The sequence below is a fragment of the Caloenas nicobarica genome, chromosome 1, assembly GCF_036013445.1.
Source record: "Caloenas nicobarica isolate bCalNic1 chromosome 1, bCalNic1.hap1, whole genome shotgun sequence".
Lineage (NCBI taxonomy): Eukaryota > Metazoa > Chordata > Aves > Columbiformes > Columbidae > Caloenas > Caloenas nicobarica.
The window spans coordinates 186456255-186471993 of record NC_088245.1 but is presented as its reverse complement, the minus strand read 5'-3'; the positions used below and the strand labels follow the sequence as shown (position 1 = coordinate 186471993).

At 43.5% G+C, this 15739-nt stretch overlaps 1 protein-coding gene across 1 annotated transcript in view; it reads right to left on the bottom strand.

The window, feature by feature from the left end:
* The window catches only part of FAM124A (family with sequence similarity 124 member A), a 45749-nt gene extending 36161 nt beyond the window's left edge, over window positions 1–9588 (bottom strand). The window contains exon 1 of the mRNA XM_065658556.1: window positions 9530–9588. Coding sequence (XP_065514628.1) covers window positions 9530–9588 — 59 coding nt within the window. The remainder of the gene's footprint in view (window positions 1–9529) is intronic.
* Window positions 9589–15739: the final 6151 nt, after the last annotated feature.

Here is a 15739-nt window from a genome sequence, read left to right as displayed (position 1 = left end):
CCATTCCCTCGGGTTCTGTTGTTGGTCACTAAAGAGAAGAGCTCAGCGCCTGCCCCTCCTCCTCCCCTTGTGAGGAAGCTGCAGCCGCCATGAGGCCTCCCCTCAGTCGCCTCCAGGCTGAGCAAACCAAGTGACTTCAGCTGCTCCTCATACAGCTTCCCCCCGTAACGGTATTTAGCAGCCCCTCTCAGTCGCCCCATATATACCTGCTACATAGCGCCTCCTCCACGAACAAAATGCTACCCCTCAACCAACCTCCTCCAGGTCCCTTGTGTAGCTGGGAAAGGCAGAGGCAGGAATGACATGAGCAGAGAAGGAGACCTTCTTCTTCCTGCTGCTGGGCCATGCACACACCACTGGTCTGGCTCTGGGTGGGGGCCACCGGGGGTTGATCCTTGGGACTGGCTAAGTAGTGCTGTGAGGGCAATAAAGCTGCATGGTGGTTTTCAGCAGCAAGTCACGTCAGTATCATTTGGCAGCATGTATATTTGGAAGGGTTTGAAAACTGTGTAACATGTGACTCTTCACAAGCCCAGAGGCAAGCAATATACATCCAGTTGCCTCCAAGCACCCCAAGCAAGGATTCATTTAGTCTGCACTTCTGTTTGAAAACAGCCCGGGGCTGTCCATCAATGTATATGTATTCAGCAGTTGGTGGCTAATTCAATATGAATCTGCACTGCTTGTGTTTCGGATAGAAGGGAGACAACATTTTGCCTTTTGCTTACTGCAAGTAGAAGCAGCTTTCTATTACTTCACACTGTTATTTTATTATCCCAAAGTGCTGCAGGCATATTACAGGACATGGAGAATTAATGAGTCCTGAACCGAGGAAGTGGCAGTCTGCATACAGGCAGGACATGAAAAATGAGACAAGAGGAAAAATAAAAAGATGGGGAATGAGAAAGGAGGAGACAACAGTGTGCTTGGAGACTAATTGCACACACACATTTTAATCGGCTTTAGAATTGTATTGGGGGTTTTTTGTAATTCTAATATGGTTCAAGCTAATATTTAATTCATGTTTGTTGCATAACTGACATACACAGAATTAAAGAAAAAGGGTAATGAAGCTCAAAGGCTTATGTCAACCTCAGATGCTGAAATGAGGATTGTACCCTCCCTAAGCTCCCTCTATAGTCAATAAAATGGAGGTGTGAAGTGTGTCTCTCCCTGGCTGTTGTCTAGAGATGAAGTCTACAGAAACCACTTTCCTAATGCAGGACCCTCGGCTACATGCCTAAAACCAAATGGGATGACTAGGAGTCTCTCTATGTGCTCTCAGGGCCAAACCGAATCTCTTTTGTCCTCTCTTCAACTTCTTTCTGTCCTAGAATTTCTTTGTCTTAAATCTAGTCCTTAGGAACAAAAATAACAGTGTTAGTAAAATCCATAGTATTTTCAAACATTGGCAGAAACCATTCAGGTTCATGACATGCGCTGGTAAGTGGCTTACAAAATACATTTTTTTTTCTTATAGTCAGCTATTTAGGATACTAAATTCTGAAGTTTCTTTAAGTCTTTTAATCTTTTTAGACTACTATACACAGCAAACATTCCCTTTGACAAGATCATGTATTAGAACAATTAAGTACCAAGATAAACATCTCCTTGGTCTTACAGAGTCTCTGGACATCAAGCAATTTTGTTCCTTCCTATTCTTTCCATCCCTGTTTTAAGCACCCCAAGTATCAGCTTCTATCAGTTCCCTTGGAAGAGGATTTTCCCATTAGGATAACTCAAGAGTAAAGAACTCATGCATTTTAATTGTGACAGACTGGGGCCATACTGGGCCTCAGAGGTTCCAGGCCAATTACATGGTCTTGCAGCAAGCTACTTCCTCTGATAGATATTACATTATAGATAAAAGGAAAGAGACATTCAGGACAGAGACTGAACAAATGGAGGACTGTTCCCTTTATAGGCACATAATGAGGAAAAAAATGATCAAAAAGGGTATTGAAGCAGTGGGAGGTGCTGAAAAGGAGGGCTCATCGCTCAGTCAAAAGACACATCAGTCTGCAAAGAATTTGAGCTCAACCGTCAGGCCACCAGCAAAGAGGAGCTGTGAACATGTCAAGAGACATTAAAATAGGAATGTAGAAGCTTGAGATAAATGTGGGACCTCGATTCCCATTAGCGCCGTTGAAGGATCAGGACTGTGCATTATCGGAGAGTGTAAGACTATCATAAGCACAAATGGTCCCGAGCAATCCTCTGAGGTCAGCCTGCACTCCTCATTGCTGATTAGTAATACAGAGCCTCAAAACACCCAGGAAAGGGAAACAGACCACTAAATATCAGTAAGTAGCTGCTAGCACAACTTGCAGTTACTGAGTATGGTATACAAAAATACTCTTTGGGTAAGAAGCACAACTGTGTTCCATCTCTGCATCACACAAGCAATGTAACTACACCAGCGTCGCACTGTGCTTGGGTTACTTTGTTGTGCTGATCAGCCATGGCACAGCATCACCTTAACACAGCTACAGTGGTGACATCTACCCTAATAAACACGCTCAAGAGAACCATCTGGGACTGAGGCCAATTGCCATGAAACACTCTGCACCTGTACCATTAAAACCTCTTGCCTTCCAAAACAGACTGGCAAGTGGTCTGCCAGGAATGGTCCCTGGGACGTGGGAATGTGATAAAACAAGTCCCTGGCCCACAGTAAAACACACTCAAAAATCACATAGGGGAGAGCTAGATGGTCCCATGCAAACTGAGGCCAACAACAATTTTAAGTATTCAACAATATGGACAACTCTGTCCAGTGCTCAGCGACACCCCCATATGCTGTTTAACGCACTGGCATGGCTGTAACTACGTTTCCCAGCCAGGCAGCAACTCCACAAGGCAGTCTGCTGTGTAAAACAAACACACGTCTCACAAGCTATTCTAACACAATACTACACCACGATATGCCCAAGGTCTCTATTGGCAGGACTCCTTAATCCCTCTAAAAAACGAAACTGTGGAAAGTTTACCAGCCCTTCTGCTGTCTCCACCCTTCACTTACGTGGGACTGATGCAACAGCATCTGCTGGATTCACATTGCCTTTGCCTTTTCTACATAGCATTGCTTCAGATTTCATTGTCTCATATTAAGAGCTGTATTTAACAGCTTCTTTGCCTCAGAAAGTACTCCACGGGGCACATGGGAAGATTTTATAGCAGCTAAATCGCAATGTGTGAGTTGGAAGATTTAGCTTTGTAGCTCTGTCTTGGGTTTCTTCGCACCAAATTCCTGTGGGTCAGACTACAATCTGCTCCACTAATATCAGTCCAATGCAAATCCATTACCTTCACCATACATCCATCATATCTGGAATATTGTGTCCAGTTCTGGGCCCCTCAGTTCCAGAAGGACAGGGAACTGCTGGAGAGAGTCCAGCGCAGGGCAACAAAGATGCCGAAGGGAGTGGAGCATCTCCCTTGTGAGGAAAGGCTGAGGGAGCTGGGTCTCTTTAGCTTGGAGAAGAGGAGATTCAGGGGTGACCTCATTAATGTTTATAAATATATAACGGGAGAGTGTCATGAGGATAGAGCCAGGCTCTTCTCAGTGACAACCAATGGTAAGACAAGGGACAATGGGTATAAACTGGAACACCAGAGGTTCCATTTAAATTTGGGAAGAAACTTCTTCACGGTGAGGGTGACAGAGCACTGGAACAGGCTGCGCAGGGAGGTTGTGGAGTCTCCTTCTCTGGAGACATTCAAAACCCGCCTGGACGCCTTCTGTGTAACCTCATCTGGGTGTTCCTGCTCCGGTGGGGGGACTGGACTAGATGATCTTTCGAGGTCCCTTCAATCCCTAACATTCTGTGATTCTGTGATTCTGTGATACTTCTGTGATCAAGACATCTGCAATGGAATAACTCAGAGCATCTTGTCCTAAAACACCCTGCTCTGGATTTCTAGTCGGGGGATGAAGTTGGAAGACAGGTTCCCATCCCTGAGCTGTAACTACCACATTCAGGAGCTTATTAACAAAAACAGTGCTTGAGGCCCTACGTGAGAGACATCATCATAATCATCATATAAGGATGGACAGTTGTTTGTAATCTTTCAAGAAGCATCTGATGGGGCAGGACCACACTGTACTTTAGTGAGCATCAGGACTGAGGTGTCACGTACCTGCCTGTCCAAAGCCAGCAGGTGTGTGACCTTGCCAGGGTCCTGTCACTCTTAACTAACAGCAGAAACAGCCTAACTTACACCAAACACCTAACCTTTGCACGGCAACAGTTAGCTGAGGTGAACCTCGCTGCCTGCTGGGACCCAGCCATCACCAGGGTCAGCCTAGACCTCCTGGCCACCAGAATGTGATTTTAAATCCGTCTCTGCATCACTTTTGGTGCCTAGCCCCAGTGCCACGTGCTAGCAGAGCTGTCTGCCCCGCGGTTCAACCAAACGGCTTTGCTCCACCAATTAGATCTGGTTAGAAATTGTGCCTCGACCCCAGTTTGCAACAAATAGCTCAACTTTATAGTATTTGAATGCCAAATCAGAGACAAGTTGTCTAACCTTGGCACATCTGGAATAATGGATATATAGGAAGTGAAAGTCTCAGGAAAAAAACAAAACAAAACAAAAACCCAAGGTAAAAACAGGCCTTAAAATAGATTTCAGCAGCAGTGATTTTTATTCCTGAGAGTTTCTCATAAATGAATGAAATATGTGACAAAATACTGACATGTCATATTGAAGGGCTACCGTACAAATGCCAAAGTCATAAATGTTGAATCCCTTTAAGCTAGAAACATGTCACATGAAAACAACCTCTCACTCCAATAAACCATTCAACTATTCATTTGTTAATTTAAGCAACCCATTCTGAGGACACACATGAATTACAATTTCTTAATACTTTCTATTTTAAGTGTGGTACACCCTCTTTTTTATAGGCTGCCTTGTCTCCTATTAGCAATTGTATTTTCTGGTTTAAAGTCTCATGCATTTTACAGAACTGGAACCGAAAAAGAAAAATTTTTTTCTCTACCTAACAGATAATAGAGGCTCAAATAATTTGTGATTTGCCCAGGGTCACACATGCAGCTAGTGAGAGCCACGAGGAAAACCAACAAACAAGTATGGCACAGTAAAAAAATTAACATAATCTCTGCAAAATTAATTTGAGGGATAGAACCACAGGAGAAAACGAAAAGGAGGGAACACCCCCCCTCAATATGACTGTAATCAAACAGTAATGGATTTTCCTAAGCAAATTATAAAAATAGCTGCTGCATGGTACAGCGCCCTAAGCTTCAAGCATCTTTTGTTTGTTTTGCAATAGGTTTCTCTATATTTCATTGAACTGTTCCTTGGCCGTTGTCTGCTATCAAGGTGACAGTATAATTTTCCTTCTTCCTAAAATCCATCACATACTCAGCAATTAGCTACTGACAAATTCAGTTTGCATCATCAATATTTAGGTTTTAAACTTATTATACAGAAAACAAACCAAAACAACAAACAAAACCTCTTGTACTTCAATAATGTCTCCCCACTTTCTCTAAAAATATAATAAATTATTTGAAACATAAATGGAAATGTTGCAAGTTCAAATAATGTAAGTAAAAAGTTAAAACTCCTCAAAAGTTTAAATGACTCCTAAGAAGGAGAAAACTAAGGGTTTAGGCAAACCTTGATACTATTAGTAAGCTAATGATTAAAGTGTGAACCCTTTAAGATGGGCTCTCACAACTGTTTAAAGGAACAAATGAAGTTCTGCTGGGAATTGTCACATATATTGAAATCTTCATTAATGTCAATTATCTCACTGAAGTGTTATGCTCAGTTAAGGCATGCACACTCGATAAATAGGAGGGAGCATTCCTACAGGAGTCATCCTTGAATACAGCTAACAGGACCAAATAAAAGTTTAGGAATCAAAAATTTAAGACTTTAGGTCTGAGAAACTCCCCGTTTTCCACATTCACCATGCGTTACTCAGGATATCAGTCCTGAACACAACGAATTCAGCTGATGCTTTGCCCTTGACACTAGTGGTACCAAGAATCTGTCTCATTGCTTCAAAATTACATACCTAACAACTTCTAAAATTGTTTCAGTTTGTTATCTTGGGAGTTTCAGGCTCCAAAAACTTCGCTATTCAGAGTAAAGAATAGTGAAATAATGGCATTTGCACGGGTTGTAAAACCAAGAAAATTTGAAAATGAACATTTCTACAACTCATTTTAGGTAACTTAGTATTATTTTTTCTAGCGTTTGTTTTGCTTTGTTTTGTTTTTCTTTACAATTTATCTACCATTCTTTAAATATACATATTTCTCCTCCCTTCAATTTCTTTCTTCCACTTGTTTTTCCCTGTTTGCTTTCTAATCAAAGACCAAAGAAAGACCATTTACTTCTTCCTAAAATGTCAGGTTTTATAGCACAAATCCACTACTAAAATTATTACCATAGAAAGTTCTCTGTCTCACATTCTTCTGGGCTAAAATATTTCAGTAGCGGATAAAGTAAGGTTTTTATACTAAAAAGCCCAAGAACACATTTCCCGAGAAGCCACAATTTGTACAGGCAAAATCTCTAAGATCAAGGATGGTCAAACTCTTTCAAATCTCACTAATAAATAGCCAAAATAAACTAACTGGCTTATATGTTTTACTCCCTTTATTTAGGTGCTTGACAACACCAGCTCAATCCATTCTTATTGGATTCAGGAACGCATAATGCACTACTTTTGTTCAGCAGCCTCTTTGCCAACCCCATTTATCAAGGCAAATGCAGTAAGAGGAAGGTATTTTCCAACAGATTAGGAAAATGAAGGCTTCAAACTGTAACCAGTCTTGCCTGAAGCACAGAATTTCGCCTGCTCTTGTAGCTGGAAGCCGCAGCAAAACCTTAAGGAACATATGTCCCATGGAGTACTTCATGTATTAGATTGGTTAGCTGCTATAAGCAGCTTCAGAGGTATGGGCTCCGCAGAAGAGCTCACACATCATTACATATGATCATCAACATGACAAGGGCTTGCAGCCCTGGATTTACTACAGTCACTATCCAGTATTGTTCCTGGAGTGACAGAAAGGGACCACTTGATGTAGAACTGTTACTGAATTACGCTGACAGTTGTCTCTCCTTGCACTTTCAGAGGATCATGGCTGAACTTCAAAATAGGTTGGGTTTTTTGTTGTAGTTTTTTTTGGTTGGTTGGTTGGGGGTTTTTTTGGTTTTTTTTGTTTACCATTGAATAATTGGAGAAAAAGGGAAACAGCTCAATTTAGCACTAGCTATGATGGGACTGAAACAAAGCAAAAAGCAGATCTTCTGGTAAGAGGGAAAAGCAAGTGCTGTGAACAGTTGGTTTGGTGAGAAAGCTGAAATATAAACATTGTGAAAGAGACATACGCAACGTGTTTATCAGACTAAAATAGCTGCTAAACAGAACTAAAAATAATAATTGAAATGCAGAGATCCATGGCTTTTCAAAATAAACTTCAGTGCAAAGCACTGCAGTTATTAATTGCCATATGTCATTGTTCAAATTCCTCAGACAGACTCTTCTGCTAACCTACTCCTTCCAGTGTTGAGCCCGGGACAGGGATGCTTCATAAAATCATCCGCTTTAGCACCTCCTCAACACCAGACACAAGCAGCTGTCCTGCTGGTCACTGTGGTCTAAAGGCTAATGTCACCAGCTGGGTCACATCCTTCCAAGAGCCACTCCCAAGGAAATCCCAGTTTTTCTACTCCAGATAAACACAGCAAACTAAGAGTGACTTGACTCATCAAGGATTTTTTTGAGCTTTGAACCAGCCATGAATTCACTGGTTATTTTGTTTTCTTTTTACCCACATTCCCTCAGAATGAATTAAAACCTTGTTATCTCACTATCTGGAAAGAGGCCTGGATTTTTTCCTTTAAGCTCATGTCACGTAAACCACTTTAAAATTCACTCCATTAGGTGGGTCCACAATACTACAACTATATAAACTACATAAGGTGATGGAAAAAGTCCTTAGCTTCCCAGACCACAGAAGAGATTTAAAAATTTATTTTAGTTAGTAGATAATTAATAGATGGATGTATAAGAAAGATCGCCATATTCCATTTCCGTATATTTTTTTTTTTTTAAAGTCTTTACATTTTTGTGTTTACAGTTTTGTTATGCTCTCAGTCTCATACACTGGCGTGGTGCCCTGATGCAACAGTAGGTGCTATTATTCACCAGTATCAGTCTGAGTTTAGGTACCGCCTTTCTCCCTGAAGCTCAGCATGTGCTGTCACAGTAGGAAGGAAAAGTCAAAGAAAGAACAGGAACGCTGTCTGACCTTGTTGCCAAGGGAAGTATCTGTGTATGCGTACACCTTCATGCTCACGTAACAGTCAGACTAGAGACTAAAGGAGATACACCAGACAAGGAGCTGGGAGAAATACAGTTGGGAAAACAAGGATGGAAGAGAATGAAGACCTAGGAGAGAACTGTGTTAACAGGAGTGGGCAACCTCCTTTTCTCCTTCTGGAGCCAGAAAAGGAGCAAAGGCTTAGTGTTGTTCCTGATAAGACGACATGGCAGCAGCATGGGGGACAGGCTGGAAAGCACTTCCCAATCTCTCCCAACGAGATGGGCTGAATGTGGGAGCTGAATGTGGGATCCCATGGAGCATCTTTGCAGCTCCATGATCTCAGGAGAAGTCATCCAATTAACAAACACAGCACACCTCCGACAGCTGGGTCACAAAGTTAGAAAAGAAAGTCATTCTCCTTGCCTCTGATATGACGCAGGTTGGACAACTACTAGCAAAGATTACAGCGCTTCATAGAATGGTACAATGAGTATCATTACAACAGCAACTCAGTTTCAGGGCGCCCACAAATCTAATCTGCTTTTGTGGCTCTCTGATGGTTGGTCTAAGGAGTCAGCTCTGTCTGCTTGGTGTTGTCCAGGTGTCACTGCCACAAGGACAGCACAGGTAGCTGGGCACAGTTCCAAGCTACCCTCAACACAAGTTATCCTGGGATACAGGGATGGTGCAGCACCAAGCCCTCACCAATGTGTCTACAGCCCATGAAGCACAGCGCTGGGCCCCACCACTGAGGCAGCACAATGTGCTTTGGGGCTCAAACTTAAAGCCCATGGCCACGATCTCTTAGTATCTTCCTCCCCGTGTGTGGAAGGATGATGATGGGGAGCTCTCCCCAACTCGACCGAAGGAGAAGGTAAATTCCCTGGGGCTTTCCAAGCACGGTGATGCCCCGCGGCAGGAGCGTTCCCCGTTTCCCCAGGGGATCGCACAGGAGCCCCGGCCCCGGGGCAGGGGGAGGCAAGGAACTATCGGTCTGGGCGGGGTGCGGTCCCGCCTGTGGGAAGGAGGCTCAGCCCGGGACACAGCCGCGCCCGCGCCCCAGCCCCAGCCCCGCCGCTGCCGGGAAGCGCTCGGCGGCGGCCGCCGGCAACAAGTGCAGGCGCCGGGCGGGCGCTGCGGCCCGGGAGGGAGCTCCCTCCCGCCGCGGCTCGGGGGAAAAGGTTAGAGCCCCCTGCCTGGCCCCCGCTACTCACCCGCCCGTCTCGGCTCCCGAGTCCACGCAGTCGTCCTCGCCGCCGGGCTGCTTCTCCATGGCGGCGGCGGTGGGGCTCCACGCCCGCCCTCCCGCTGGGGAGCGGCCGCTGCCGCCACCTGCCTCTGCCGCGACCCGCCTCGGCCGCCGCCGCTCCGCCGTGTGCGACAGGCAGCGGCTCCGCCGCCCGGCCCGCCCCGGCCCGTCTGCCCCGGGCTCGGAGCCGCTCCTCCGGCCCTGCCTCCCTCTCACCGCCCGTGGCGGGCGCCGAGCCCCCCTTCCCCTCTCCCGCCGCCCTCCTGCCGCGGAGGAGCCCGGGCGGAGGGAAGGGGACCGCCCGCCTCTCCCGGGTCTCTGAAAGTGCCCCCGTCCCGCAGAGAGAACCTTCCATCCACGCTTGCCGAGAGCCCACTGTGTTTAGGTGGCTTGTATTTTAGAAACTACTTCAGCACCTTCATTTTGTTTTTCCAGTTGGAAGAAGGGCTAAAAGGTGCGACACCCGATTTCCAGTGAAAGTTAAGAGAGCCTGTTGGATGGATGTCCTCACTAGCCATCTATCTCTGGAGTATATGCTATTTACAGCCTTTTATTTGAAGTCTTTCGCTTTCTCCAGTCTCCCTTAGTGCTGCCCAGCACTTGCTCATTACATCCAATACAATAAATTTTGAAATTACACACAGAAGTGGGCAGGAGATGGTTTTCTGACCCCATGAGAATTTCTGTTATGATGACCAAAAAATGATGTGATGCAAAAGGCGCATTTTGAATGCTGCCTGTGGAGAAATGCTGATGGATGAAAGCCTACCAGTAGCAGGGCAGTTGTGTTCAATAATCTGAGAGTGCAGGGAAAAGTTGTGGGTGAGCTCCTGTATTCTGTGCATGTCATGTGAACCTGCCTGTTTTGTATTTGGAGGTGAACGCCTCTCTGTTTCTCCATCACACAAATATAAGTGTTCACCCATATAGGTGTGAACCAAAAGCTCACTCGGCCAAAAAAATGAAAAATCAGTCTTTCCTTAATCCCCTCAGTTATTCAGACTGTAGCAGAAAACAAGACAAGGGGACAGAACTGATTTGTCAGCTTGTGTCTCCAAACTGGAAGACCAGCACTTGTGTCTCTTCTGGATCAAGTTAAAATATGGAACTGGGAGGTGGTGGTCTGTGTTCCCCACAATCTAGATATTGTGGGCCAATTAAAAAAACAAATCTACCCCAGAGCTGGCAAATCTCTTCTATTAATGTTTTGTGAAAAAATATCTAGTTTGATGAATTCAGATTTTCTCTTCAAGTTGCTCCAACTACCAAATTACTATCAGCTGCAGGAGATGGCCACTTGAAGAAAGTGATCAGAATTAAAAAAAAAAAAAAATGAAAAACTCAGTATTTGAAAAATAAAATGGACCAGAATGTAAAAATATTCTACACAAGACAATCTTACATTGGCTGAAGAAGCGCTGAACTGGTTTAGTTTGCCACCAGTACTTTTTTAGGTATGCGTACATTGCATGGCATTGATGTCCTTCATTTCAAGGTTAATTCACGCTTGCCAGTGGTCAATCAGGCTGTATAAAGTAGCACAAATTAATAGTAACATCTAGCATTGTTTAACAGGCTCATGCTGAGTGTAGTTCATGCCACTGTTGTCTCTAATAGTGTGTGACCCTGGTTCTCTAATCTAGGTGTGTGTAGGATGCTTGTAAAATCAATGGAAAGGAGAATAGCTTGGGAAGAGCTGTCAAGGTGGTGTTAGCATAGTGTAGGAACAACGAGCAGGCATCAAACCCAGAAATGCTTGTTATGAAACTCGTGAGTTCCTGCTGCTCTGTCATAGAGAGACACTGGACTTGTGCACTGCCGTGTGACCTCTTGGCATCACAGGAATTCAGTCCACTGTGTGTCTCCAGTGATCTTTAGAAGAAACTTTCAGCCTCTACTATTCATCAAGAGTTAGGAAAAAATCATTCTATAGGAAAGTTGGTCTTTAATCTGTTTTGAATATCTGGCTAGGTTTGCATGCATGTAAGTTTGAAAGCAGTATAAATGATTTTTCAGTTTATGTGGAGGATTTCACATAAATATACCCATAAATATAAAGCTTTAGATATGGAATAGGCCCCTTTAATTACAATCCCTCTTCCATCATTTCCCCAGCAAGTTGCTAAATGGTAGTTTGGACAGAATGCTATAGAAACTGCTCATACAGAACAGTCCTGTACAGGCATCTACATAGTAGTTCAGAATGTATGGAAACAAACTTTTGTATCCCTTGTGACTGGTAAACTGCCATCTAAACCAGTTCACTCACTAAATTAAATGCATGCGATTTCTTTTAGGACCAGGACCAAAATGATGTTCCTGGCTATGAAAGTAACAGTGGCATGAGCAGGTTCTCAGCTTGCTCGTATTTGAATCATCATATTCAGGTAGGAGACATTAGCATGTTTTCAGACATAATGTGAGAGATTCATCCAAGTCCAGAGAGTGGAAAACCTGAGACATAAATTCAGTATATCTTGATTCCCAGCTTGGGGCTCTGTTTTGAGAACGGGTAAATATTTATTCTTCATCAGTTGCAATGGCAGTGGAGGACTCTGAGCCCCACAAAGGAGGTATCAGTTGCCTGTGTTACCAAAATTGGACAGGCCTTGCTGCCCCTCTGATTCTTAGTCTACACATGTGCATTTATTTAGTTAGTGCAACTGTGCTCAAGAGCAGGTCACTTCCATTTGCTTTTCAGTGTGATTTCAAAGTGAAATAAATTGACTCTGGCCACTGTTGAACTGATTTAAGATGTAACCAAACCTCCTTAAATATTTAGAAATAGGTTTAGTTAAATTGATACATTTCTGTATGTAAAATTTTAGGTGGTCAGCTAATAGATCTTTTCCATCTCTGACTTTTATTATTCTAGTTAGTTATGTTTAAGCACTGGCATATGAGAGGATCTGGAATAGATTTTATGCTGCATTTAAGATTAATTTATTCCATCTGTCCCAGCAAGGGGAAAAAGAAACATATGAAGGAAATATATAATTAAGATAGTAAGTAAAGCTACCACAAAATCTAGGCTTTCTTATTTATATATTTGCCTCGTTTAGTTCTGTTTTATTCTGGTCTTTCATATAATTATGGTGAAAAGGAGACTTCTCTGCGTTAAATTCCAAGCATTTCAGAGATTTTAATGAATGAGGTGTTAAGTCCAGGCCTTTACTTAGATTTTCTCTGTTACCTATGCTTCACATTAGCTCCTCTGTAGGGTTTGTTGTAAAGAGAAAAGTTTTAATTACTTTCTTACGAGGCTGTGATATCAGTTTAAAAATAAGGTTAATAGTAAAAATATTCCTAGGTTAAATTTCCTCAAATGTCAAGCCTTTCAACAAATAGCATTTAATACCAGTGGTCACAAAAACTCAGACACAAAAGTATCAGGAAACATCTTCAAATATGCAAAAAAGTAAAGCGCTCTGTTATCAAAACCAAACACTGAGGGCGTAAAATTAATGCTAGTTCTGCAGAATGTTCTCTTGCTTCTAGTTGCCTAGGGCCAGATCTAAAATAGGACTCAAGGTACTTAAAGAAGGATGTAAAGTGTTCAAATCTGTTGTCATAATATGTCCTATATAGTGACTAATTAGGAGGTATCTGCCTTCCAAAGGAAACTTTCCATGTGGCTGATGCTGTATGTCTAGATTGTACATGGTTAACTGTTTCAGCTTGTATCAGCGAAGTTAAGCATCACTTAACTACAACCTCCAGCTGCTCTAACCTCTGTCCTCACAGAAGCAAACACAGGCAGCAGAACCTCCTCCTCCTCATCTCTCACATAATGGTCTTAGTAACTGAGAACATGGTGTAGGAGAGCGATAGCTGCAGCCTCAAGCTGAAGAAAGGCAGAGTGGAAAGCTGAAAGATGAACTGCATCAGATCATACGCGTGCTAAACCAGAAGAGGAAGCAAAAGCTTCGATTTCCCTGATGAATCTGCACCTGGATTCAGATTTCAAACTCCTTTCTGCTCCCTGAGTTCTGCCTGCTGGGATATCAGCTTTCCTGCTCCCACTGTGAGGATGGAGAGGAAGCAGGAGAGTGTGAGTCTGGCTTTCCAGCCCAAAGAGAAGAGAGCAAAAAGAAGTGGCTGTTTTCTTCATTTCCCATGTGAATGTTCTGCTGATTCTGGTATCACTTATGGGATATTTTTACCTTCTTCACTGTATTTCTTTCTATACGATGGCAGAGCTTCACTGTAGGGTAGGGAGAGAGAAGAAGAATGTGTCCCTTTCCATGTAGATGAAATTCTGATGATAAGGGCACTCTGCTGGGGAAAAAAAGGGCACTCACTTCTGTTCTTTTGATGCAGCATTTTGGATCTTTCAATTTTTTCTGCGCAGTTCCAAAAGAAAAGGGCACAGAGGCCACTGCAGTTCCTTCTGGCATTATGCTATAAATTAGAGAGTCCTCCTAGTTTTTGAGAGACAGACCACAATCTTACCTTAGCAAAGAATGCAGTACCATAGAGGAAAAAATTACAAAGATGATAAAAGATAGGATTTTTCATTCCCAACTAAAACTTTTCAAAATGGACTATAATCATGCTGTCTCCATCCTCTGCTACCTGACTCTGGAGGCAGAATCTTGCTCCTAAAAAGGGGTTCTGGATTCCATTCCTGGCACTCTCCATCGCACTCTAGGTGTTGCAGTGATGAACTTCTCAGTTTACAGGATCTGGCATTTATAGAAAAGGTTTTCTCCTTTAGTGCTCCCAGTGGAAATTAGTACTCTGCAGGTCAAGACTTTGTGAACATTCACTACCGGACTTAAGACACTGGGTTGTGGATTAAAAAAAAAGTTGAGACAATTGCAATTTTGGAAGGAGGAACAGAGTTACGGCTTGGCATGTGGTTCAGTCTTCATGCTAGGTCAGCCCGAAACGGCTGACTTTCAAACTGGTAAATGCTGCCAAAATATTTGTGGCAGTTTCTCACATAGACTGTTGAGTAGTTGTTTTTTTCAAGGGTTATGACGAGGTCAGTTTCATTTGTGGTAGGTCTCGAGCCAGACGCCCAACCTCCTAAAATTCTACAATTTTGAGGTAAAATGCAACTATGCTATAAAAAGCTGTTTCTTCAAAGCACCGAGGTGAGGGTTTTCAGTGGAGTTTAAGGGAGTTTGGTTCCCAGGTCCCACTCTTTTAAGTTTCATTTGAAAACCCTAGCATGCACACGCCTACCAAAGTTCATAGTACAGTGCAGAAAATATGTATTTTATAAGCAAATTGCTCTTTTTTACTTGAATTCTAGTATATTAAATTTTTTATTGAAAACTTCTAGCACTCAGTAACAACTTTATAAAACCGTGTTTGGAGTCCCTTTCTCTATCATCGTGAAGCCCAGAACTCAATGGAAGTACAAGTGGGAGTAGAGCTGCACCCCATCTCCGTGCAAGCATCTGGTTGGAGGCTTGACTAAGCTGGGTGATGGAAAGCCCTTTTCAGGGGAAGTCGGGGTGACTCTGTATCATGGACTTTAAGGGATTAATCCTTCCCTCACACTGCAAATGATCCCATTCAGACGATCTTTTCAGTGGATGTAATCAGTGGGTTTGCTGCATGTAGGTGCCAGGATCAGCACCTGGGCTTGGACTTTAGGGCAGTGACTCTGTGCCAAGCGATGACGAATCAGTCCCCAGGCTCTGTGGGTGGACTGATGGGTACTTATCTAGGATATCTCCTAGATAAAGTATAAACAGTGAGCTTTTGCTCCAAACCTTGACCCAGCCCTCACTGGTCTGAAGGAACCTAGGAAAGCTCAGCAGTAACTTGGACAGCCCTGAATATGGAAAACCTGGTGTACAAGGTCCCCATGCCAGAGTTATGTGAAGAGATGTAGAGGTCATGCAGGTGAATTCCCCGTTTTCTGGTCACCAGCTGCTGATGTTACACTGCACCTGTCCTTTGGTGTCCTGCAAGAGAGAACCACCACAATCCAAACAAAGCCATCTGGGACTCCACTGGGACTGGAGGGATGCTTTCAAGATCTCAATGGCTGGACATAGACCTACAAATTTGCACATATTTCCTTGTACTCTTAGCCTGCTTGGCCAGAAGCTACTCTGATATGTGCTGGCTGATGGATGGAGAATGAAGTTGTCTTCTGAGGACTTGTTGAGTTGGGGAGGCGACATCTGAGTCAGAGTGGGTGTTAGGGGATGCTCAA